This window comes from Balaenoptera physalus (assembly GCF_965194825.1).
Source record: "Balaenoptera physalus genome assembly, chromosome: 1".
In the NCBI taxonomy this organism is placed as follows: Eukaryota; Metazoa; Chordata; class Mammalia; order Artiodactyla; family Balaenopteridae; genus Balaenoptera; species Balaenoptera physalus.
Window position 1 is genome coordinate 92,378,912 of NC_138882.1, and position 26,419 is coordinate 92,405,330.

At 39.3% G+C, this 26,419-nt stretch overlaps 2 protein-coding genes across 4 annotated transcripts in view; one reads left to right on the forward strand and one right to left on the reverse strand.

Moving 5' to 3' along the window:
• The window catches only part of SPAG17 (sperm associated antigen 17), a 352,647-nt gene extending 331,888 nt beyond the window's left edge, over positions 1-20,759 (forward strand). Inside the window, exons 46-50 of the mRNA XM_082460586.1 lie at positions 154-338; positions 2,317-2,377; positions 5,330-5,474; positions 8,163-8,309; positions 20,565-20,759. Coding sequence (XP_082316712.1) covers positions 154-338; positions 2,317-2,377; positions 5,330-5,474; positions 8,163-8,302 — 531 coding nt within the window. The 3' untranslated portion in view covers positions 8,303-8,309; positions 20,565-20,759. The remainder of the gene's footprint in view (positions 1-153; positions 339-2,316; positions 2,378-5,329; positions 5,475-8,162; positions 8,310-20,564) is intronic.
• The window catches only part of WDR3 (WD repeat domain 3), a 51,559-nt gene continuing 33,440 nt past the window's right edge, over positions 8,301-26,419 (reverse strand). Inside the window, exons 22-27 of one of the 3 annotated variants that reach the window (XM_082458283.1) lie at positions 20,515-20,607; positions 19,995-20,042; positions 19,277-19,320; positions 17,512-17,640; positions 16,006-16,099; positions 8,301-8,415 (exon numbers count right to left, since the gene is read on the reverse strand). In XM_082458283.1, coding sequence (XP_082314409.1) covers positions 8,359-8,415; positions 16,006-16,099; positions 17,512-17,640; positions 19,277-19,320; positions 19,995-20,042; positions 20,515-20,607 — 465 coding nt within the window. In that variant the 3' untranslated portion in view covers positions 8,301-8,358. Of the gene's footprint in view, positions 8,416-13,934; positions 15,706-16,005; positions 16,100-17,511; positions 17,641-19,276; positions 19,321-19,994; positions 20,043-20,514; positions 20,608-26,419 lie in introns of those variants that run through there. The other 2 variants (XM_082458281.1, XM_082458282.1) reach the window with 2 other exon arrangements.

Sequence of the window (26,419 nt, forward strand, 5' to 3'; positions counted from 1 at the left end):
GCTGTAGGCTGGCTGGAGGGCGGGGTAAGCTTCTTGCATGCTTTGCTGCATGGTCTAGTCGGGGGATGTGTTTGGTCAGAGTCTTTTTATTATCTTGGGAATGCAAAATAGAACCATTTTATTATGCTTTATTGCTTTTTTTCTCAATGCAAGGTGCAAGATTCTGTTGGAGGAAGAGTGAAAACATCCTCTATTGCATCTGCTGCTATTAACAATGTAAATTCATCCCCCTTTGGATTCCATCTTCTCCCGCCCTCAGTGACATTTGGAGTGCTTGAAGAAGGACACACCTATGCAACCACTGTAAAGCTCAAGAATGTTGGAGTGGACTTCTGCAGGTGAGGCCAAGGCTCCAAGTGTATGCTCAGATCACCTTCCCCTACTCTGTGACTTTTCTTTGGTTGCCTACATCAGTGAATGTTTATTGAACTGAATTGTAATTACACCTGAACTCTTGAATCTTAACATCATTCATTCAATCATTTACTCACTAATTCATCCATTCATTCATTATTCAACAAATTAGTACTTACCAAGCCTCAACTATAGAGTAGGTATTTCTTTGCCTTTCCATTAATTTTTATCCATACTTTGGTTAGAAGCACCTCAAGACCTGATCTGTACTAGCAAAAAATGAAAGGGAAGTTGTACAAGTGTTACAATAACTAATACACAAAACAATAACTAATGCACAAAATTTGAAAGTCTATTTTTCAAATCTACCACCAACTATAATACCAGCTAACATTGGTTGGCACTTTGTGATCTAAACATGATTTTAATTACATTAATTCTGCATAATTGAGGCAAAAAGGAAAAAAAATTAACCCTTAATCATCAGGGTCGTTTTGACTCTGATGATGTGACTTGGAATTGTAAACAAGTACCTTAACTCACAGCCTGTACTCCAAATAGAAAATATACTGTATCTGGCATTATGTGACAAGAAAGTCACCTTAGCCCTTCATTTTCAGATCAAAACCAATAGAATTTTAGAGTGTGTAGAACCTTAGAGACTATTATATAAAGGAACAAACTGAGTAACTTGTTTTAAGGTCTTGTAGGCTACAGCAAGGGTAGATCTCAGATCTCCTGAGTACCAGCTTATTGGAGCACCTTGCTTTATCAACACAGCTGTGGTCACTGCTTCTTGTGGGAGATCAGTCCTTCCCACTGGGTCAATATACCATGTATCTATGCCAAGACAACTCCCAATCACAAAATCTCCTCTATACTATTTTGAATTAAGCTTCAGGATTATGTCGAGTTTTTTCCCCCATAAAAATGGGATACATGTTTATTTCAAGTGTGGAGTTATTCTCAGGGTCAGTAGCAAGTTTGAGAATGTTTGTGATTCTAAATTCAGGATTGGAAGTCAGATGGAGCAAAGCTACAGGAGCATCTGATTGAAAAGATCACCATCCCATTTTAATTGAGGTGAATTCTCAACTTCAGGAATCACATTTACTTCCTCACAAACAACCTGATGAGGGACCCAAGCCGCCAGATCAGACATTATTGTTTTTTTAGGTTGTTGCCACAAAGTGGGTGGGGAGAAATGGAGAGTCAACCTCAAACGAATTAAAACCACCCATGCAGACTCTGTGTGTCCAGTACAGAATTTTAGTTTTATAGATTTCAATCCTCAGCTTGTTCAACTCAGCCACCACAGGGCAGACAGCAAAGTGGCTGGTAGAGGGAGTGGGGTAGATGGAGGTAGGCTTCCCTTGGCATTTTAATTTATTCCAGGTCTTTAACCTTCAGGCAGAACCCACAAACCACAGGAAGGGGAAGAGATCAATAGGCACCACGTGTGAGCACCGGGCTTTTCAAGTTAACCAACATTTTCTGAGCCTTTTCTGTTTCTCTTCTCCCCAAACTTGCAAACCCCATACCACGGCAGAGAAAGACTGTCTCCCATGCTCCGCTGCTTTCCAAAGGAGCCTTTATTCTTCAGCTTAATGACCTGGCAGTCACTATGTGTGTTCACGCTGGCAGCTACGCTGCAGTGCACGCGCCAGCCAAACCTTCGCCACCTTCTGCCCAGACCCGAGCTGCTCGTCAGCATCCGATAACAAAGGGTTGAAACTCAGGTTGGAGTCAGTTTGACGCCGATGAAAACTGTTGGAAAGGCAGTTGTGAAACAGGCCCCAGCTTCTTTTTCCAACTGGATATTAGGTTGTTTTTCTACTAGTCTGGACCCCTTGCTCCTGTGTAGGGAATATTAACACCTTCCTGATTTTATTACTTCCCAGTTCGTTCGTGCTCATGTTTTTCATTATGGCATCAATTTATTCCCATCTTTTTTCCTGGTAGGTTTAGGGTGAAGCAGCCCCCACCCAGCACAGGACTGAAAGTGACTTACAAACCTGGCCCTGTAAGTCATATGTGCTATCTGTTGTGTGTGTCCATGTGTGTGCATACAGATATGTATATGTTTCCAGTCAAGTGATTTTGAAGTCGTTCTACCTGTTTCAGTTTAAACCATGTTTAAGTCTACTTTTTCTAGTATCATAAACAAAAGATTCCTGGTATTGGTTCGACATCTGGCTTGATGTCTCTTACTTCATGTAACAACCATGAGCAGATCTGTATGTAAACAGAGTTAAACTTCCAGCTATGGAACCATTTCTGAAGTTCACTTCACTTGTCCCAATACTGCAGTTCTATACAGTTGTCTGAAAATACCTTTTAAAACATTAAATACGATTTAACATGCACTTGGTAAACTGATTACCTAAAGATATCCTATGACAAATCCTCCTGCAAAGTGAAAACTCACTTGAAAAACAAATATTTCATTGTTTATATTTTATGTAAATCTGGTTTGTTCTCTTGGTATTTGTCAGAGAATATTATTTAATGACATATTAAGAAATAGTAGTATATTTAAAATCACCATCTGTCTCATTTCTCCAAAAATCTCTGAAAATACAAACTTTAAAATGTCAACCTGTTCTGATTTTATTTGATACATTCCCCCAAATAGGGTGTTTAGTATAAAATGTGTATACTGCCACTTACTTCAAATTAGAATTTTGGAAGTGTAGTATGTTATAAACAAAAGGTTGTCTCAAAAGATAATAAAATCACACTTTCAATCTTAACTTTTATTTCTTAGTCAGTATATCATCTTGCTGCTTTAACACGCCTTTCATTTCGTCGACAAGCTTTGAGTTCCTCCCATATGCCAGTGATAGTGCCAGGGTACAGAGGATGTTAAAGATGAGTGAGACACATAAGGAGCTTACAGAGCAGGACACATGGTGGGCACTCGAGAGATGTGTGATTGAGTGACAGATGATGTGAGGAAGTCTGGTAGGTACATGAACCATTCGTCACAGATGGGGACTGGGAACTCATGGGAGTTCCCAGAGGTTCCCAAAGGCTCATGGGAACTCTGAGCAAGGGCGTCCAGTCCCATAAGCCACACACAGTGCTCACTGAATCCCAAGATCTTAAAGCAGCCACAGTTGTTATACGTTGACACAGAAGCATCGGTTGGCTATAGTGCAAAGAAAGTTGGCTTCTTGTCCTGACTATGCTACCAAGCAGCTCAGTGATTTTTTTGGTTAATTAATCCTCTGCACCTTGCTTTCCTCGTCTATAAAAGGAGGAGCTTAGACTGATCATTTCTTAGCCCTCTTCCAGCTCCAGTATCTTATGATCTATATAAAATTGTAGTACTCAGGCTGCAATTTCCAAACAGAAATACATTTTGGGATTAGATCCACTAATTCATGAGTACCTCTCCTAAACAATTCATCATTGTACTGTGTCAAAATTTCAGAATCTTCACAACATAAAGCAAAAGCACAGTTAAAGCAAGCTTTTCTCCCACTGTTCTGGGAAGTTAGCAAATCTTTTTCATTTAAAGTAGGGATTAGCCAAAAGCCAAACGACTGCTGGATGAACCTTTATACGTACTAAAAACCCAGCTTGTATTCTTTGAAGCTCACTCTATACTGTTTGTTATTTATTTATTTATTTATTTTTCTTTTTGATAGTAGGTTTTGGCTCTGGCAAAGAATGTAACCTCTAGACTTCTCCATATCTAAATCTCACCACTGTTCAGTTTGGTTCGTTGCCAACACTGAATGAATGTACTCCAAGCCTGGGTAAACCTGTGTGATAACAGTCCTCCAGCTGCCCTTGTGCAGAATGTCATCATTCCCCAGCCCTGCTCTGGTTGTTGGGCTTGGAGGGCTAAGGGCCCGGGTCTCAGAACAGAGCTGTTGGATACTCTCCAGTGTGCAGATAGATGCTCACAAGCACACTGTTGAAAAAACTGAAACATTCTTCAATTCTATCATTTATAAAACTCTATTGAAGAAAAAAAATTCCATTCGTACCTAACTGCTTTCCATGTGGTAGTTTCTTCTGATTTATTTTTTCCAGATAACTGTTCTCAAGTCTGCTTTTTTTTTTTTTTTTTTTTTACTTATTTATGTATTTATTTATTTATTTATTGGCCACGCTGTGCAGTTTATGGGATCTTTTTTTTTTTTTTTTTTTTTTTAACATCTTTATTGAAGTATAATTGCCTTACAATGGTGTGTTAGCTTCTGCTTTATAACAAAGTGAATCAGTTATACATATACAATATGTTCCTGCTTTTTAACCCACCTCCTAGAGAGGCAGCTTAGAAACATAAACAACTCTTTCTTTCCTGGCTAGTGTTCTTTTCAAGGAGCAAGGCAAGAAGCCTATTCCTTGCTGTGTTTCTTCTTCTTTATATATCAGGTTTCTTTTTTGTTGGTACAAACCTCTTCCACGTAGCTTTCAGATCTAAGCAGTTTGGCATTTAAACTAATTCTGTCTCCCTCTACTGGCTTTGCCACGTTGCAGGTCCTACATTAGGAATACTATAAACCAAGGGGCAGGGCAGGGGAATTGTGGGATTCACCCAGTCTCTTAGATTAAATTTAAGATGAAACTTATATTTATCTCAGATTAAATTTATCTTTATCTACAAGGATGACAATAAATAGAAACTTGCTACTGATATTCAAGAAATAGCACAGTTACAGACATCATGAAAGTTTGCCCTCCAGCATCCTGGCATTTAGTTTCCTTATGCTTTTTCCTAAATAGCACCTGATGTTCTCCTTCAGCAATTTTTCCTGGGTCCCACTTACTCAATGGAATTCAACCTAACTAATCCATGAAGTAATTCTTCTAAATGCTAGAACAGCAATCATTCATTTGTGCCAAATTTATAGATGAGGAAACAAGATTAGAGAGTTTGAGTAACTTGCCCACAGTCATGTTAAAAATCAAGATTTGAACTCATACATGTCTGATTCTAAAGCTACGTTGTGTCTTATAGGTGGCGGCTGGTTTGCAGGCAGAACTGAAAGTGGAGTTATTTGCCATGGCTGTTGGAGAGGATGGTGCTAAGGGATCAGCACACATCTTTCACAATATAGAGATTATGACTGAGCATGATGTCCTGTTCTTACCTGTGGAAGCAAATATCCTTTAAAGTTCAATTTGAGTAGTCATATATAGTGCAAAAATTACATTTGAGCAAGGAGAATACAAAAGTCAAAATGCTATTTTCTAATCCCCTCACATCTGTACTCTGTAGCTTCATTTATTCTATTTTTAAAACCATAGAGTTAAATTTCTTAGGACAAAGACTTGTATCTTCATTCATCTTTGAAAGCATCTAGCAAAATGCTAACATAGTACATGTGACTGTAAGTTGGATAAATCTCAATATTATTGGCCATCTATGGGGTATCAGACAATCAGAATTTTTTTAAAAAGGAAGTCTTTGTCATAAAAATAAAAAACAACTTGTAATCTTGTTGGGGGATAGGAGATACCTTATTATAGAAGTTGAATGGATATACACTGAATTACAATACATTCCTTCATACTGGTGTCTCTTGCAGATAGAATATACAGATATCGAGAACCTATTATATGCAAGGTACTGTATGAAATATTTTATCAAATATAAAAATGAAAATTGGACTCTATCCTAAAAGACTTACATAGTCTGGTAGCAGAAATAAAGTTTTCACACTTGATTCCTATATTGTACTCCAACAGCATGAATCATATACTACTTTGTGTTACAGTTATAGCTATTTGATATTTGAGCTGGGTCTTATAGAATGCAAAAACTTTTGATGAAAGGAAACTTAAAATAGGATGAACAAAAGTGTAGCAATAGGAAGTCTCCAGGTGTTCAGGAGGGGAAGCAGGGAGTTCAATTTGTTGAGAGATTAGTAATATAGTGGGAAAGTTGGTTGGAATCAAGTTATGGGAGATTTTGAATCCTTGGCTTGACTTTATTATATAAGCAACAGTGAATCATTGAAATTCTGATCCAGTGGGTGATATAATCAGCATATCTTTATAAAAATGAATCCAGTGTTATTGTACAGGATATGCTGAAGGAGAAGAGCTACTGGATATGCAAGGAACCATTGGAAGGCTACATCAACAGGCCAAGTGTAAGGATAAGAACTATAGTGTGGCAACTATAGTTGGGAAAGAGGGACGTGGATGAAAGACATTTGCCAGGGGGTACTGTAAAATCTAAGGTGGGACCCATTGAGAAAAGGATGTAAGAGGACATAAGAGTTCACCTGAAAGGTTTGGGGCTCAGGTAATGAAACATGGAGATTCAGGAGTGGATCTCAATTGAGGAGTCAGAGCTGGAGATATAATAATTTTAAGTGTCAGCTACAGAGGTGATGATAGAAGGTATGGGGAAGGAGAAGAAATTTGGAGTCTGTTTAGGGAGCAGGAGAAAAAAAGAGGCGCCAGTGGAGACAGAAGAAGCAATTAGCAAAACATGAAATATCTCAAAGAATTTCAAGGAAACTATGGACACAGTTGAAAGATGCTATAGAGATATCAAGGAGACTTCGGATTTAAATAGAATCACTAGATTTGGTTGGGACAAAAACCAAACTGCAGAATGTGAAGAATGGCTGGGTGTTAAGAAAGCAGAAATATTGAGTATGGATACATTTTCAATTTATTATTAAAGGAAAGAGCAAGAGTATATGGTACCTGAGAGAGTACCTCAGGGAGGCAACAGAGAAAAGGAGAGATTTTCAGTTTAGTGTGTTTGTGGGCTGGAAAGGGTAGAGCAGAAGAGAAACATTAGAAATATGAATGAGAGGACTGAACCAGCAGTATCCAAAAGAGGGCAAGAGAATAATCAAGAACAGAGCTGAAGTGTTAGTCTTGGCAAGGGAGAGAACAAAGGTGGCTTAGGATCCAGACATTCTGAGGTGAAAGAAATTTAGGGGAACTTGTGTCAGATGACCTTGATTTCGATAGAAATGGAGTTGGATTCATTTGTTCATTCTTTCAAAGATCATAAGTTTTTCTAATGTGCTAGGCATTGGGGATACAGCAATGAACAAGAGACACAAATTTCTGCCTTTATGTAAACTGAACATTCCAGTGGGAGGACAGACAGTAGACAAAAGAAGTGAAACATGGACTACAATGGTGATAAGTACAAGGGAGAAAAATGTAAAGTAGGAAAGGAAGTATAGGGAGTATTAAGGATTGCAGTTTATAGCAGGGTGGTCACGAAAGACCTCACTGGGAACAATTTTCCCCACTCTGGGAATTAAATCAAGTCCTCTTAAATCCTCTTCACACAAGTTATTAGATGCTGATCCAGACTAACTGAATCCCTGTGGCTGATCACAGCAATTAAATAATTTTGCATTTATGTTAATAAAATTTCTATTTCCTTGCTTATAGAGACCATCTGTCAGGCACAGAGAGAGGGGAAAAGAGTTTTATTAAATCCTTACTCTACTTCCAATGACAACAATGATAGTTCATAGTCCATTTCCCAAGGCCTGTCCCCCTGCCCCTCCCCATCAAAAAACCATGAAATCTGGATGTTGATGTGGTCTGGGACCTGGTTATGGTGATTGATGGCACCTATAGAAAGGCCAGTCACCCTTAGCAGAAAACATACTCTAGGGGGAACAGAAGAAATTACAGGAGATCAATAGCCATCCTTCATCCCCTAAACCTGGTGTGTAGAATTTGCATTAGACAGAGAATACCTAAAATTGAGCTAAATGTGCTAGAGATTCTAATTCTAAAATGTTATCTGAGTTTGCATATACAAATCATTTGTTCATGAAAATAATAGTCCTTAATGGGTATTTTACCAGTTTTAACAAGCAGCAATTATGATAAGAGACCAAAAGATTTTCCCCAGGGAAAAGAAAATCCTATGGTCCAGAAGATTTCTACAGTTTCTTCCTCTGCACTTGGAGTCTTCATGTCTCGTAAAGTTTCTCCACATTAGGTGTTAGGTAAGTAACAAATTTGTAATTTGATTGTCATCCATTCAAACTTGAGGCCTTAGACCTTGCATTTGTTCCCATCTTCATACAGCCAGCAACCAATGAGCCACTTAGTCTGGTGGAATGAAAACATTTGTTTTTAAATATTATAACAACTACCCCTTCATAGTCATAAACTATCTAATCCTCATACTATCTACAAGATAGATATTTTTCCCACTTTATAAATAAGGAAACTGAGGCTGAGAGAATCTTGAAGAAGTAAAAATCTAACCTACTTCAATGTGATTCTAAAGTTCACTCTTTCAAGTGCTATTTTTGATGTTGATCGGACTCTCCAAAAAGCAAGGGTACAAACACAAACAGCAGGATGCCCTTGTGGACTTGAGAATTTAGTTAGGCCAGTGGTTCTTAAATTTTTTGGACTCAAGACTCCTCATGTATTCTTAAAAATTATTGAGGACCCCAAAAACCTTTCATTTATGTGGGTCATATTTATCAATATTTACCAAATTAGTATTAAAACTGGGAAAAACTTATAATTTATTAAAAAAATAAACCCAGTATATTACCATAAATAAATTGTTAATGAAAAATAACTTTTCCAAACAAAAATTAATAAGAAGGGGAGTATTACATTTTTGCAAATTTTTTCAATGTCTGGCTTAATAGGACATAGCTGGATTCTCACATCTGCTCTGTATTCAATCTGTCACCATATCACACATCACATAGTCTCTGGAAAACTCCACTGTACGCTCATGAGAGAAAAAGGCAAATAGCATCTTGCATTAGTTTCCTAGGGCTGCTGTAATAAATCTGTGTTTGTGTCTCGAGGCTGCCATAACAAAGTACCGCAGACCAGGTGGCTTAAAACAATAGATATTTACTCTCTTGCAGTTTGGGGGGCCAGACATTTGAAATCGAGGTGTCAGCAGGGTTGGTTCCTTCTGGAGGCTCTGAGGGAGAATTTGTTCTATGCCTCTTTCCTAATTTCTGGTGGTTGCCAGCAGTCCTTGGTGTTCCTTAGCTTATAACTCACTCTGATCTCTGCCTCTGTCCCCAATGGCATTCTTCCCTGTGTATTTCTGTATGTCTCTCCTTATAAGAACAATAGTCATTGATTTTAGGGGCTACTCTAATCTTGAATGACCTCATCTTAACTTGATTGCGTCTGTAAAGACCCTATTTACAAATAAGATCGCATTCATAAGTCCTGGTAGACATGAGTTTTGTGGGGATAAACTCAGTACAGTCCACCTTCTGGTTCCCCAAAATTCATACCCATCTCACGTGCAAAATGCACTCACTCTATCCCAATATTCCCCAAAGTCTTCACCTATCATGGTGTCCTCTCCATCTATGGACTTGTGAAACTAGAAACAAGTTGTCAGCTTGCAAAATAGCATAAGAAGACATTCCCATTTTAAAAGGAGAAAATGGAAAGAATAAAGGAGTCACCGATTTAAGTGTTTGCAGTGCAGAGGGGCAGATTTCCTAAGGTTTCAAAACCTGAGCATAATTGTGTCTTGATCTGCCCTCTGGGCCAGAGGCTTCATCAGCAGCCCCCTCTAGACTCACAGATGCCTTGTGGGCCCCACCCTCTCAGTTGTTAGCCTGGGATACAGTCTTATCCTCTGGGCAGCCCATTTCCTGCTTACAGAAGCCCAGAAGTCTGGCAGCCTTCCTTCATTTCTTGTCTCTGTCCCCCATGCCAAGCAGGCAGTTTTTGCTAATGGAACATTCTCAAAAGCCATCAGTCTTCGTGGATGTCAAGGAGATCCATGCCATTAGACGTGAGGGTTCTCCACAGGTCCTTCCTGGATAGTCTCACCTCTGTTCCTAGCTTCTGCTGAGATGGTTGATTATACTCATGGTCACAAACCTAATTTCTCCACTAGGTTTTCCAGCTGCACCCTTGATGAACTCTCCAGAGCATGCCTTAGCATTCCCTGCAATATGGACAGGCTGTGAATTTTCCAAATCATCATGTTCAGGTTCCTTTTTGCTGACCATTTCCTTCCTCGGTTTATCTCTTTCCTCTTGTATTTTACTATAAGCAGCAAGAAACCAGGACACATCTTCCATGTTTTGCTTGGAAACGTCAGCTGGAAATCTAATTTCATTGTTTATAAGTTCTACTTTTTACCCAAAAGCAGAACACAATTCAGCCAAGTTTTCTGCCACTTCGTAAGAAGGATCACTTCCTCCACTGTCCAATAACATGTTCTTCATTTCCATCTGAGGTCTTAGCAAAAGCACCTTTAATGTTCATATTTATACCAACATTCTGTTCATGATGTAGGAATTCTCTAAGACGCTTAAAGTGTTCTTTACTTTCCCCATCACTTCCTTCTGAACCCTCACCAAAAGTGCTTTTACTGTTCATTATTTCTACCAACAGTCTCCTCAAGGTAATCTAGACTTTCTTCTATCATGTAGCTCAAAATTCTTCCCGCTTTCACCCATTACTTGATTCCAAAGCCACTTCCATATTTTTAGGTATTTGCTATAGCAGTACCTCACTTCCTGGTACCAAAATTTGTTATCAGTTTCCTGAGGCTGCTGTAACAAATGACCACACTGGGTGGCTTAAAACAATGGATATTTATTCTCTTGCAGTTTAGGAGGTCTGAAACCAAGGTATTAGAGAGTTAGTTCCCTCTGGAAGCACTGAGGGAATTTGTTCCATGCCTCTCTCCTAGTTTCTGGTGGTAGACAGAATCCTTGGTGTTCCTAGGGTTGTAGCTGCTGTCACTCCAATCCCAATCTCTGCCTCTGCTGTCACATGGCCTCCCTCCCTGTGTGTCCTCACATGGCATTTTTTTTTAAATTTTAATTTTACTGGAGTATAGTTGATGTACAATGTTGTGTTAGTTTCAGGTGTACAGAAAAGTGATTAAGTTATACATATACATATATTATTCTTTTTTAGATTCTTTTCTCATACAGGTCATCACACAACATTGAGTAGAGTTCCCTATGCTATAGAGCAGGTCCTTGTTGGCCATCTACCGTGTATATAGTAGTGTATGTATGTTTATCCCAAGCTCCTGATTTATCCCTCCCCGCCACATTTCCCCTTTGGAAACCATAAGTTTGTTTTGATATCTGTAAGTCTGTTTCTGTTTTGTAAATAAGTTCATTTGTATCATTTTTAAATTAATTCCACATATGAGTGATATCATATTATATTTGTCTTTCTCTGTCTGACTTACTTCATTTAGGATGATAATCTCTCGGTTCATCCATGTTGCTGCAAATGGCATTATTTCATTCTTTTTTACGGCTGAGTAATATTCCATTGTATGTATGTACCACATCTTTTTTATCCATTCATCTGTCAATGGACTTTTAGGATGCTTCCATGTCTTGGCTATTGTAAATAGTGCTGCAATGAACATTGGGGTGCATGTATCTTTTTGAATTATGGTTTTCTCCAGATATATGCCCGGGAGTGGGATTACTGGATCATATGGTAGTTCTATTTTTAGTCTTTTAAGGAACCTCCATATTGTTCTCCATAGTGGTGGTACCAACAGTGTAGGAGGGTTCCCTTTTCTCCACATCCTCTCCAGCATTTATTGTGTGTAGACTTTTTGATGATGGACATTCTGATTGATGAGGTAGTACCTCATTGTAGTTTTGATTTGCATTGCTCTGATAATTAGTGATGTTGAGCATCTTTTCATGTGCCTCTTGTGTTTGTTTTTTTTTAACGTAGAGCTGCATGAGCTGTTGTATAGTTTACAGATTAATCCCTTGTTGGTTGCTTCGTTTGAAGATATTTTCTCCCATTCTGGGGGCTGTCTCTTCATTTTGTTTATGGTTTCCTTTGTTGTGCAAAAGCTTTAAGTTTAATTAGGTCCCATTTGTTTATTTTTGTTTTTATTTTCCTTACTCTATTAGGTGGATCCAAAAAGATATTGCTGAGATTTATGTCAAAGGGTGTTCTCTATCTTCCCCTAAGAGTTTTATAGTGTCCGGCCTTACATTTAGGTCTTTGATCCATTTTGAGTTTATTTTTGGGTATGGTGTTAGAGAATGTTCTAATTTCATTCTTTTACATGTAGCTGTCCATCACATGGCATTCTTATAAAAGCAAATCATTGGATTTAATCTTATCTAGAATGACCTAATCTTAACTAATTATATTTGTAAAGATCCAAATTCCAAATAAGGTCACACTCATAGGCTCTGGGTGGACATGAATTCCTGGAGGACATTATTAAATTTATTGTTTTGAAATATTTTTGACCTTGTGGACTCCTCGGAAGAGTCCTCAGACCCCTGGGGGTCTTGGAATATACTTTGGGAACCACTGATTAAGATGTGATTTATCTCGGTTCTAGTCCATGCCTTTCAGAAGTTATCTTAAACTAAAGTAGTGGTGAAGTTTGAAACTCTAGCTGGACAATTCTGAAAACTACAGAAGAGCTTTCAAATATTCGTAATGTCTGTTGGCACCAATCTATCAAAAGTAATGACATGCTTCAAAATAGTGACTCATTGCTAAAGAAGTTCAGAACTCAATCAAGAATTGAGAGAAGTTAACTGAAACCTGAGTGCAAATATAGGATTCCTGTTACCCAAATCACATGAAAGAATTGGAAGAGGTATGATCTTTGAGTCCCCTATTGATATAGGAAATAGTTTTTAAAAAGGACTAAACATATCCTTATATGCTTCAGAAAGAATGACTTGGGTTAATTTAGTCCCTATATCTCCTCTGTAGTCTCAAAATCTTGACCAGTAAGTAGGACTATTTCCTTAGCCTGTCTACGATGGTGACTGTAACATGAGTATGAATTACTGTTCCAGTAACCTTAGCCAACTAGAGATTAAACTGTCCCATAGCTGAATAAATATCTTTTCAACCCTGGGAAGGTTTGGAAATAAGTAAAGAATGAATAAGCACTCAAAAAAAAAAAAAAAAAAGTAATGACATGAATGTACCTAATAGAAGAAATGTCTTAAGTGATGTTGTCTTTATGCCTCTTTGTTCATATTATCAGAGTTAATGAGATTAAAAGATGCCCAATGTACTTACTCATATTAGACATCTATTGTAAAGATTCTCCGTAATATCTGACAGATAACATTTTAGTCCATTTCTTTCCAATCTTATCTATGTATATATTGGAATCATTCTATAGGTTTATACCTTGTACGTCTCACACAGTAAAAGTAACATATTCTGTGTTTACTCTGAGCCAGTGGTAAGTACTTTATAATAACTTCAGTGTAGGTAGCATCATGCCATTTTGTAGATGAGTAATCTGAAACATAACCAGGTTAGGTAATTTGCTCTACAGAAGCTGTATTAGTTATCTATTGCTACGTAACAAATTACCCCAAAACTCAGTAAGCTTAAAGCAACAGATATTATGATCTCATAGCTTGTGTGGGTCAGGAATCCAGGCATAGAGCTGTTGGGTACTCTGGCTTAACTAGGGGTGAACCTGCTTTCAGTTCACTCAAGCAGTCGTTGGCAGGATGCAGCTTCTTACAGGCTGTTAGACTGAGGACCTCAGTCCTTTGCTGGCTGTTGTCTGGAGATTGCCCTCAGGGCATCTCACAACATGGCAGCTTGTGTTTACCAGAGCGATCAAGAAGACCTGAGAGAGCACGAGCAAGGCAGAATTCAGGGTTTTATAACCTAACCTTGGAAGAGATATCCTATTACATTTGTTGTATTCTATTCTTTAGAAGCAGGTCACTAGGTCCAGCCTACACTTGTGTGGGTAGGGATTATACAAGGGCAGCTAGCACTCGGCCCTACCAAGGATCGGGCCAGTGACTGCAGTACACATCAGAGCTGCTCGCATCTCACAACCTCAGAAATAAAGAGATAGGACTTAGAATATAAGGTGATGTTATCCTTAAGAGCCTTAGTCCTATCTCAAAACTAAGGCTCTTAAATTATGAGGAAAGGGGATGGATTGTAGATACTGTTTGTAGACCAGGTGGCTTCCTCCTAAGCTCCTGCCTGGTCTGACCTGGAAAGGCTGCACTGACGGATAGGTGAGTGGAACCCTAGATGCCAGTGACAGACACCACTGTCTCCTTGGTCACTGTCCTAGATGCTCTGCTAGACTTCTTTGGGATGAGATATGACTGATGATACTTGTCACAGAGAAACACTTTAATTAATACAATTACTACACTAAGCACCTAACTTCTAGCCAGGGAATCTCAAATTGTTAAGCATATACTTCATATTAGGAGTATACCATCTAAGCTTATTTGAAATAAATATATATAGACATATGGAGATTTATTTATTTCTATTTTAAGTTAAGCTTAGATGGTATACTCCTAATAAACCATTCATGAGCCTCCTCTTTATGGCATTACAGGCTTCCATAGGTAACAATGCATCATTTGCAAGAGATTATTCATTAAATGGTTTCAGTACAGTATGTAGCCAATGGCTGGCTAAACCAATAAATTCTGACTTAATGACTAGAAATTAGCTTGGCTTAGAATTTTTTTTTAAACTCACCTGTTAACCTCAAACCTTTAGGTAAGGAGTTTCAAATACTTTGACCAAAAGCTATATAGCTCAGTTACTTACTGTACATTTCACTTTATCTGAGGTAAGTTCCCCTTCTCTTTGATTAGTGCACAGCAAGGCATCTCTACTTGACTACTCTTTAATTAGAAACAACTACTTAGAGAAGTATAAACAGCAATTAATTAGGAGCTTTTTATACACAGATAAAACCACCTACAAGAGGTTAAGTTTAAAGAGGCTGTTCTAGATAACTTTTATGGTCCCTTTCAGCTCTGTAAGTCCAAGACTCTGCATTTATGGGCAGAGGGCAATCAGTTACATACCTGATTGTCTCAGTAGGCAGTAAAACCTAATACAGAGAGGCAACAAATTACCCAACAATTCTTCTGATATAAAAGAAATAAGGAATACTTCTGAAATGTTAATTTCAACTCTAGTGAAACAAATACTTAATTTTAAAAAAGTTCTTTGCTTCCTGCTAGAAGGGAACAACTCCTGCAGGGCTAGCCATTCAGAGCACAGGTTTTAAACTAGTCTGTGTTTCAGGCCAAGAAATGGAGCCCATACTGCTATGTTGGAATTCCCTCAGGCAAAGTTAGGAAACACATCCTAGGATCTTTCTTTTGCAACATGATAACCTCTTATTTATTTCAAAGATTACACCAACTCTACTGCTGCTTAGTTTAGAAGTCCTTTTCAAGAAAAAGTTGAAAAAGGCACCACATTTCAGTTCTAAGTCAATGTTAAAATCAGCTTCTCCCTCTTTTTCTTTTTCCTCTTCTTTTCTTCCAAGTGGCTGGTAGCATCAGCAAAAAACATAACTTCACTTTTTGCCTCACATTCCCTCTTGAGATAATCAAGACCTGCCAGGTTGAAGCCGATAACATCCTGAGAAAGAATACAAGAGAGATGAAATAAACTTCCTCTCAATTCAGTTCAATATCGCAGCATATGTGAGTCAGGGGAACCAAAGCTTCATGTGTTGTTACTCATCCTTCCCTAAGGTTTTTCCTGGTTTGTTTGTTTGTTTTCCTTATGTCTACTAGCTCCAACGAAAGCCTCATCTTAAGTACACATGCATGTCAGGTCAATATCACCAAAGACAGGGCACAGCACACTATGCTACTTGTAAGTAACATACACACTAGAATTTTCCCCTCCTTGTTCTGTCTCTACAAAGATACTTACCCGGACTTGGCTGACTTTTGAAATAGTTGTTTCCTTTAATTTTTCAATCACTGGCACAAGCATTTGGTTGCTAGTGATCTGGCCAAAGTGAATCCTAACAAAAATAAAACCAGGCATGTCACAAAGAAGGATAGTGGTTCTAGCTCTACCTATCCCTTCTAGAACTAGCAAACAGACAAAATGTCCAAAAAAAAAAAATCATTTCACCGATCATGGAAATACAGAAATGCTTCTAGGAAAAAAAACTAAAGAAGTTTCTTCCTACTATTCAGTTCTAGCCAATTAACAATTTTGAAAATACTATCCTAACATTCAACTCATTTGCAAAGCTGACTCTTTGCAATCTACCAGGTGGCCACAGATTTTGACAATGGTATTCTATGGAAAGATCAGAGGAAAATGAGCTTTCTAAGAATTGCTAACTCAAAGATTTATTAATATTTCAGCCATAAAAAAAGAGATGATCAAACTCTGACCTAGAGTACCAAGATGCCCTTGATGATTCATGCTCCTTTAACCTCCACATTCACCCTCACCCTCAGTTGTGACCTGCCATATCTACCTGGTAGAGGTAGCACCCATCTACCATCCCCAATATGCTAGAAATATTCACTGTGTTTCTCTTAGAATCAGTAACCCCGATTCAATAGCACATATGCCATAGCAATAAAAAATAAACTGTAAATATGACAACAGAATAATATAAACATATCATTGTTCTTCATTTGCTACTATCCTGAAAGAAATAAAGGAATGAAGGGTTACTGATCATGAAAAAAGGCCAATTCACCAAATACACCTGTTTTCTTCTTTTTAACTATTTGGTATTGGCTGAGCAGTTTCTGTTTTCCTAATAGCATTTTAAGGAATGTTCAAATTTGCCTCTATTCCTGTCCTCTGATATAACAGCCTGAGACTGGGGGACAGAGTGGGAGATAAGAATATATTACGCCTTTGTAAATATATTTTCCCTCTGTTACATACTAATAAGAATTCTTCCTAGAATATAATCTAATGAACATTTTCTTTATGTTTCTTAGTTCCCTCCAAATATGCCCCTATTCTTCTATTTGTACTTGTAGAGACCTGGGAAATAAACTGACTACTCCTTAAAATGCTGTTATGAAAACAAAACCATTTAGTTTAAACTCAGTAGTCAAAAAGAAACACTGAGGCAGACTGGCCATTCAGAGATGGGCTTTCGGCAAACTGACTAGAACCGGAGCTGCTAACTTAGACTGTAACCTGGAGACCTCCGCCTGCCTGAGCATCCTTAGCAACATAGTACCTCATGCTACTTAAAGAGCTGGGTCATCACTATCTGCGTTTTACGAGCAAGACTGATTCCAAAGGATAAGAGTTATGTCAGGCAGCACTGAAATTCCCAATAGTCTCTGAAACGGAAACATCACATTTCTTAATCCCAAAGCATGGACAGCTTCAGGTGAGGCACTACTGGAGCAGTTATGCGGATGAGACATGATATACTTTTGGAAAGGACGTTACCTGAGGAGAAAGAAGAGGCACCTACATAGAAGTTCAACATCAGAGCCCAGCTGGATGAATTCATTAAAGAGCTTAAGGATGTCTGGGATGTAAGAGAAAGGCAGCACAAGCAGAGATTCTTCCAGCTCACTGAAGAGGAAAAAATAAACATTAAAAATGCCACATTTCTTAACATGGTCAATTTAAAAATCTTTTCCTCTCCTATTTTTTTCTTCTACTTTTATACTTGAGTAGATCTTACCCATCCAGAGTTAAACATACATCTGTATTATGAATGGTTCTCTCTTTTCAACGTTTTGGTTTTTTATATTTAGTATTTTAACCTACTTGATGCATTCTGGTCCATGGCATGGTAGGAGAATCTAACTTTTTTTCTTTCAGATAACCAATTTCTTTAAAGCCTTTTGTTGTATATCCCATCTTTATATGATACTTCTTTTACCATTTATTGAGTCCTTCTATATCAGTGTTCTAGGGCTTTAGAGTCTGTTTTCATAACTGATTCTGACAACAATCCTGTACTGTTTTAATTTTGCATTTTTACAGTTTTTTAATCTAGGAGAACAGCTCCCTCTTGTTCTGGTTTTGGTTTGTTTTACTTTTCTTGAGCTAGTTCTATTATTTCATCAATTCCAACTAGAACTCTCAAGAGGACTTCAATTGGGATCACAAACCTACAGATTAGTTTAAGAAAAACCAAATCTTTAAAACACAGAATCTTCCCATCTAGGAATGCATCGTACCTCCATTACTCTAAATTTTCCTTTACATTTCTCTAGCAAAGTTTCATTATCTTAGATAGGTCCTGTTTGTTTCTTGTATGGGATATATTCAGATATTGTGATTTGTTATTAAAAAATGATAACTCTCAGTAGATCAAACTCAAATATTATTCCAAAAATGAATGACAAAAGATATAAAAAAATTCTTAAAAAACCAGTAAGAGAAACAACTATAAAGCACAAGAAAGGGAAAGTAAAAATTCACAGGAAAAAATACAAATGGCCAACAAATATAATAAAATTTTAACTTTGTTAATTAAAAAGGAAAATAACGCAGTACCACCTTTTGCCTCTCAAACCAGCAAAGAACTTTTTAAAAGCTGGTAAAAGTCATTACAGGCACTCTGACAGTAATTAAGCAACATAAACCTTTAAAAAGCTCATGTCCATTGATTAGTTAATAGACTGCTAGGACCCTTAAGAAAAATAATCAATGATGAAGACAAAGATTTATATATAAAGGTGTTTACTGAAGCAGTATTGATAACAGCCAAACACATATGCACCACCCAATAGTAACTATATGTACAATGGAATATTTTGAACTAATTCAATGATGTGTTTTTGAAGACTATTACTAAAGTGAGCAAGTGCTCAGGAAATATTCTGTGAAAAAGGACAGGATATAAAAGTGTATACATATGATTCCAACTGTGTATGTACACAGAAAATAAGCCAAAGGAAATATACAACAAAAAATGTTAACAGTTGGTACCTGTGACTGAATTATAGATGATTTCATTACCTAGGATATAAAGTAGCACTGCCCTTCATTTGTCCTTTTTAAAAGTATTCAATATCTCCCTTCATATTTTAGGAGGAACCTTCTAGTTCTAATTCAAAAAGAACATTATAATGAATTATTTTCCATCAAAATTTTGACATAGTTAAGCCTCTAAAGAAGATAACCATCAATTATAATGTCTGTTTATCTCATGTTCGGTAAATGGTATTAGCTGTAATAACTGTGCACCAGCACTCACCTTGACTTGATTCCTTTAAAAATCTCCAACACATAAGCTGAAGGCTATAAAGGAAGTGTGACAGCATTAGTGATACTCTTGATTTCTTCACTGAAGCTCTCTAATTTCCATCTCCTAAAAACCAGGGATATCTCTCCTTCTTATGAGAAACTGTTCTAAAAATGGCACTACATGCACGGGCTTAGACTGAGTCAGATCTGGGTTCACAATCCAGCTCTGCCACTTATCAACTATGTTCCCTTCAATCTGTAAGTCAGAACAGTCTCCTATCTATAAAATGAAGACACACTGACTCACATTACTATTGTGATGAATGAAACATGCAAGTAAAGTACTGAGTAATTAAAGATCACTAAAAGCATACTTTGTCCCAGTATTCTCCCTCTCTCCTCTTTTATCTGACTAATTTATATCAACTTTTCCTCCAAAAACTTCAGTTTCAATGAATAGAATCTTCAGAGGGCTGTGGATACTAAACATAAATAAGCACTAAGAAAAGAATGCCAGTCCAGTCCAACCAGAAAAGATGACCTGAAGTTACACTAAAATGGTCCTTTTGAAATACAAAATGTCTTACAGGATTCCAGCATTCAAGAGATTTTTAATGACAAAGTATTTCCCAATATGTCTATTCTAAAATCATAATGCCTCTTCACTTCCTCTCTTGTGCCTGAAAGTAACCTTAGAATAACCAAGGGGTAACCATTAGGCTACTCACAGAGATACTGCCATAAGCCATCAGGATGGGGTTGATGGGAAGAGGAACCTATGAAGAAATTATTAAATCAAGTCATTAAAAAAACAAGCCTTCGATAGTGCTTATCACAGGCAGGGTCATAACAATATTTTACAGTTTTGAAAAGAGAGACCCTAAAAACTGACCCTAAAGAATTATTAAATTATTTAATAAAACCTTTTAGTTTCAATAGTGCTTATTTATCAATGAGTCTGGGCAATACATTTCATCTAGAAATCCGAAATGTTTACCTGCCTCCCAAACGAAAGCAGGAATCTGAGTTTTTAACTCAATACAATAATCACCATGATCTCAAATTAACTATCCTTGGCTTTTTATTAAGACAGAGCTTCTCAATTCCTTCTAATGTTTGAATTAGAAAAGATTCTACTACATTTATCTCATTTCCTGAGTTAATAAATCCCCAAATGATGTTTTTTCCCTCAGGAACTGTCTCCATTTATAAATGTTTCTCAGACCGTAACTTAATGGACTGTCTTACCTCTTTCCCTGCAGCTTTACAAATGGCTTTGTGTTCTCTCATTTTTGCAGTTTCTTCTCGGTACAGCTCAATAGCCTCCATGATCCTCTCAGCCTACACAGATGATGGCAAAGGACAGAAATCATCACAACAAACTCACCATCCCACAACACTGCAAATGGAAGGCCTGATGAAAAGTTACCAAATGAAATTGCTTGAATCAGTTTAATAAAGATGTGCCAACAGTGTGCCAAACAGCATTCAAAGATGTCTTCGGGTTTTGTTTTGTTTTGTTTTAAATTTTACTTATTTTTGGCTGCATTAGGTCTTTGTTGCTGCGCACAGGCTTTCTCTAGCTGCGGCAAGTGGGGGCTACTCTTCTTTGTGGTGCGCGGGCTTCTCATTGCAGTGGCTTCTCTTGTTGCGGAGCATAGGCTCTAAGTCTGTGGACTCAGTAGTCACAGCACACGGGCTTAGTTGCAGCATGCAGGCCCTAGAGCATGCAGGCTTCAGTAGTTGCAGCACATGGGTTCAGTAGTTTTGGCTCGTGGGCTCTAGAGCGCAGGCTCAGTAGTCGTGGTGCATGGGCTTCGTTGTTCCATAGCATGTGGGATCTTCCCAGACCAGGGACTGAACCCATGTCCCCTACTATGGCAGGCGGATTCTTAACCACTGCGCCAGAGGGAAGTCCCTGATTTTTCTTTTTTAATTTACAAGGAGACTGGGTCATGGATTCAGGTGAGACTACAAGTGGACACACTGAGTAGGGCAACTCCCAGGAACACCTGAGAGGCGCCACTTTCAGGAGATCAAACCTTCCTTTCTAGAAACCAGGCGCTGATCCAACAGATTCAGCACTACTTCTGTCCTTGGTTACAAGGGAGGAAAACAGAGGTTATGCTCTTCATCTGTAAATTTCATCAACTTTTTGCCACAAAAGGCCTATCTGGTTGGGATCCTATTTAAAGATGAGATACAGGGGAACAATCAAGACAGCGGAGTAGAAGGACGTGAAGCTCACCTCCTCCCACAAATACATCAAAAACATATCTACATGTCGAACAGTTCTCACAGAATGTCTACTGAATGCTGGCAGGAGACCTTAGACCCCTGAATGGGCAAGAAAATCTCCATGTAACCAGGTAGGACAGAAGTTAAAAAAAAAAAAAAAGAAAGTAAGGAAGTCATCGGGTTGGGACCTGCGCCCCAGGCAGGGAGCTGTGAAACAAGAAAGGTTCTTGCACCCTGGGAAGTCCCCTCACCGGCAGGGAGATCAGCCAGGACAGAGGGAGAGCTTCAGAGCCTTGGAGAAGAACACAGCAACTGATCTGCAGCAGCTAGAATAGAGACCTGCACAGAGGGTCAGTGCAACTGCTCTACACTCCCCAGCCTGAGACACGTCTGCCAGGAGGGGCGAGGGCTGGGTGGGGAAACTTGGGCTTTGGAGAGGTGCTGTTGTGTGGGCAGTGTGCGAGGGGAGGCGCGGGAGCCACCCTGCAGCCGATTTCCCTGAGCGAGCTCTCAGGCGGCAGGACACTGCCTACCTACATGAGCTCCAGGAGTGATCACGAGCCGCCTCTGCTCCCATCGTGTGCTCCGGGGGCACACGTGAGCCACCACTGCCGCTGAGAACCCCCCGACCAGCCACCAGCCACTGCACCTGCACACCCTCCATTAACGGGTAATGGCCAGCACACGCTGAGAAAAGAGGCAACAGGCATCCATACGAAAATCAGCCCTTGCACCAAAAATATTACACCCACGCAGGCTACACAGGGATGCTCCCAGATATAAACAGCCCCCCAAGACCACAGTAGATAGACCTCTTCAGTCTAACAGACGCTGATTTCAAAAAGGAGATAATGAAAATACTGAAGGGATTAAGAAAGGCTATCAACAGAAATGCAGAGTACTATAAAAAGGAACTGGAAACAATAAAGAGGAACCAAGAAAAATTAGAAAACTCATTTGTCGAGACAAAAACTGAACTACAGGCAATGAAGAGCAGAATAAATAATGCAAAACGAATAACTGACCTGGAAGATAGAATGATGGAAATCACCCATCAGGACAGCAGACAGAAAGCCAAATGAGAAAAAATGAAAGCAATACAAGAGACCTATGGGATAATATAAAGTGTACCAATCTACACATAATCGGGATTCCAGAAAGGGAAGAGAAAAGGAGATTGCAAATGTATTTGAAAAATTACGGCTGAAAACTTCCAAAACCTAAAGGAAACAGATAAGCAGGTACAGGAAGCACAGAGGGTCCCAAACAAGGTAAACCCAAACAGACCTAAACCAAGACATATTATAATAAAAAAGGCAGAGAGGAGAAGATGGCAGAAGAGTAAGATGTGGAGATCACCTTCCTCCCCACAGATACATCAGAAATACATGTACACGTGGAACTGCTCCTATGGAATACCCACTGAACGCTGGCAAAAGACCTCAGACCTCCCAAAAGGCAAGAAACTCCCACGTACCTGGGTAGGGCAAAAGAAAAAAGAAAAAACAGAGACAAAGAATAGGGATGGGACCTGCACCAGTGGGAGGGAGCTGTGAAGAAGGAAAGATTTCCACACACTAGGAAGCCCCTTCACGGGCGGAGACTGAGGGTGGCAGAGGGGGTAGCTTCGGAGCCGTGGAGGAGAGCGCAGCAACAGGGGTGCGGAGGGCAAAGCGGAGAGATTCCCGCACAGAGGATTGGTGCCGAACAGCACTCACCAGCCCGAGAGGCTTGTCTGCTCACCCGCTGGGGCGGGCGGGGGCTGGGAGCTGAGGCTCGGGCTTCGGTCAGATAGCAGGGAGAGGACTGGGGTTGCCGGCGTGAACACAGCCTGAAGGGGTTAGTGCACCACAGCTAGCCAGGAGGGAGTCCGGGAAAGTCTGGAGCTGCCGAAGAGGCAAGAGACTTTTTCTTGCCTCTTTGTTTCCTGGTGCACGAGGAGAGGGGATTAAGAGCGCTGCTTAAAGGAGCTCCAGAGACGGGCGCAAGCCACGGTTATCAGCGCAGACCCAAGACGGGCAGGAGACGCTAAGGCTGCTGCTGCCGCCACCAAGAACCCTGTGTGCAAGCACAGGTCACTCTCCAAACTGCCCTTTCCGGGAGCCTGTGCAGCCCGCCACTGCCAGGGTCCCGTGATCCAGGGACAACTTCCCCGGGAGAACACACGGCATGCATCAGGCTGGTGCAACGTCACACTGGCCTCTGCCGCCGCAGGCTCGCCCCGCATCCGTACCCCTCCCTCCCCCCGGCCTGAGTGACCCAGAGCCCCCGAAGCAGCTGCTCCTTTAACCCAGTCCTGTCTGAGCCAAGAACAGACACCCTCAGGCAACTTACACACAGAGGTGGGGCCAAATCCAAAGCTGAACCCCGGGAGCTGTGCAAACAAAGAAGAGAAAGGGAAATTTCTCCCAGCAGCCTCAGAAGCAGCGGATTAAAGCTCCACAATCAACTTGATGAACCCTGCATCTGTGGAATACCTGAATAGACAACAAATCATCCCAAATTGAGGAGGTGGACGTTGGGAGCAAGATATATTATTTTTTCACCTTTTCCTCTTTTTGTGAGTGTGTATGTGTATGCTTCTCTGTGAGATTTTGTCTGTATAGCTTTGCTTTCACCAGTTGTCCTAGGGTTCTGTCCGTCCGTTTTTTGTTTTGTTTTGTTTTTCTTTAAAATAAAATTTTTTTCTTAATAATTTTTATTTTTTTATTTTAATAACTTTATTTTTTTTTATATTACTTTAATTTTATCTTTTTTCTTTCTTTCTTTCTTTCTATTTTTTCTCCCTTTTATTCTGAGCCGTGTGGATGAAAGGCTCTTGGTGCTCCAGCCAGGCATCAGGGCTGTGCCTCTGAGGTGGGAGAGCCAACTCCAGGACACTGGTCCACAAGAGACCTCCCAGCTCCATGTAATACCAAACGGCAAAAATCTTCCAGAGATCTCCATCTAAACACCAAGATCCAGCTTCACTCAGCGACCAGCAAGCTACAGTGCTGGACACCCTATGCCAAACAACTAGCAAGACAGGAACACAGCCCCATCCATTAGCAGAGAGGCTGCCTAAAATCATAATAAGGCCACAGACACCCCAAAACACACCACCAGACGTGGACGTGCCCACCAGAAAGACAAGATCCAGCCTCATCCACCAGAACACAGGCACTAGTCCCCTCCACCAGGAAGCCTACACAACCCACTGAACCAACCTGAGCCACTGGGGACAGACATGAAAAACAACGGGAACTATGAACCTGCAGCCTGCAAAAAGGAGACTCTAAACACAGTAAGATAAGCAAAATGAGAAGACAGAAAAACACACAGAAGATGAAGGAGCAAGGTAAAAACACACCAGACCTAACAAATGAAGAGGAAATAGGCAGTCTACCTGAAAAAGAATTCAGAATAATGATAGTAAAGATGATCCACACTCTAGGAAACAGAATAGACAAAATGCAAGAAACATTTAACAAGGACCTAGAAGAACTAAAGAGGAAACAAGCAACGAAGAACAACACAATAAATGAAATTAAAAATACTCTAGAAGGGATCAATAGGAGAATAACTGAGGCAGAAGAACGGGTAAGTGACCTGGAATGAAAAATAGTGGAAATAACTACTGCAGAGCAGCATAAAGAAAAAAGAATGAAAAGAACTGAGGAGTCTCAGAGACCTCTGGGACAACATTAAACGCACCAACATTCGAATTATAGGGTTGCCAGAAGAAGAAGAGAAAAAGAAAGGGACTGAGAAAATATTTGAAGAAATTATATTTGAAAACTTCCCTAATATGGGAAAGGAAATAGTTAATCAAGTCCTGGAAGCACAGAGAGTCCCATACAGGATAAAGCCCAGGAGAAACACGCCAAGACACATATTAATCAAACTATCAAATATTAAATATAAAGAAAAAATATTAAAAGCAGCAAGGGAAAAGCAACAAATAACATACAGGGGAATCCCCATAAGGATAACAGCTGATCTTTCAGCAAAAACTCTGCAAACCAGAAGGGAGTGGCAGGACTTATTTAAAGTGATGAAAAGGGAAAACCTACAACCAAGATTACTCTATGCAGCAAGGATCTCATTCAGATTTGATGGAGAAATTAAAACTTTACAGACAAGCAAAAGCTGAGAGAGTTCAGCACCACCAAACCAGCTTTAAAACAAACGCTAAAGGAACTTCTCTAGGCAAGAAACACAAGAGAAGGAAAACATCTACAATAACAAACCCAAAACATTTAAGAAAATGGGAATAGGACCATACATATCGATAATTACCTTAAATGTAAAAGGATTAAATGCTCCAACCAAAAGACACAGACTGGCTGAATGGATACAAAAACAAGACCCGTATATATGCTGTCTACAAGAGACCCATTTCAGACCTAGGGACACATAGAGACTAAAAGTGAGGGGATGGAAAAAGACATTGCATGCAAATGGAAATCAAAAGAAAGCTGGAGTAGCAATTCTCATATCAGACAAAATAGACTTTAAAATAAAGACTATTACAAGAGACAAAGAAGGACACTACATAATGATCAAGGGATCGATCCAAGAAGAAGATATAACAATTGTAAATATTTATGCACCCAACATAGGAGCACATCAGTACATAAGGCAAATACTAACAGCCATAAAAGGGGAAATCGACAATAACACAATCATAGTAGGGAACTTTAACACCCCACTTTCACCAATGGACAGATCATCCAAAATGAAAATAAATAAGGAAACACAAACTTTAAATGATACATTAAACAAGATGGACTTAATTGATATTTATAAGACATTCCACCCAAAAACAACAGAATACACATTTTTCTCAAGTGCTCATGGAACATTCTCCAGGTAGATCATATCTTGGGTCACAAATCAAGCCTTGGTAAATTTAAGAAAACTGAAATTGTATCAA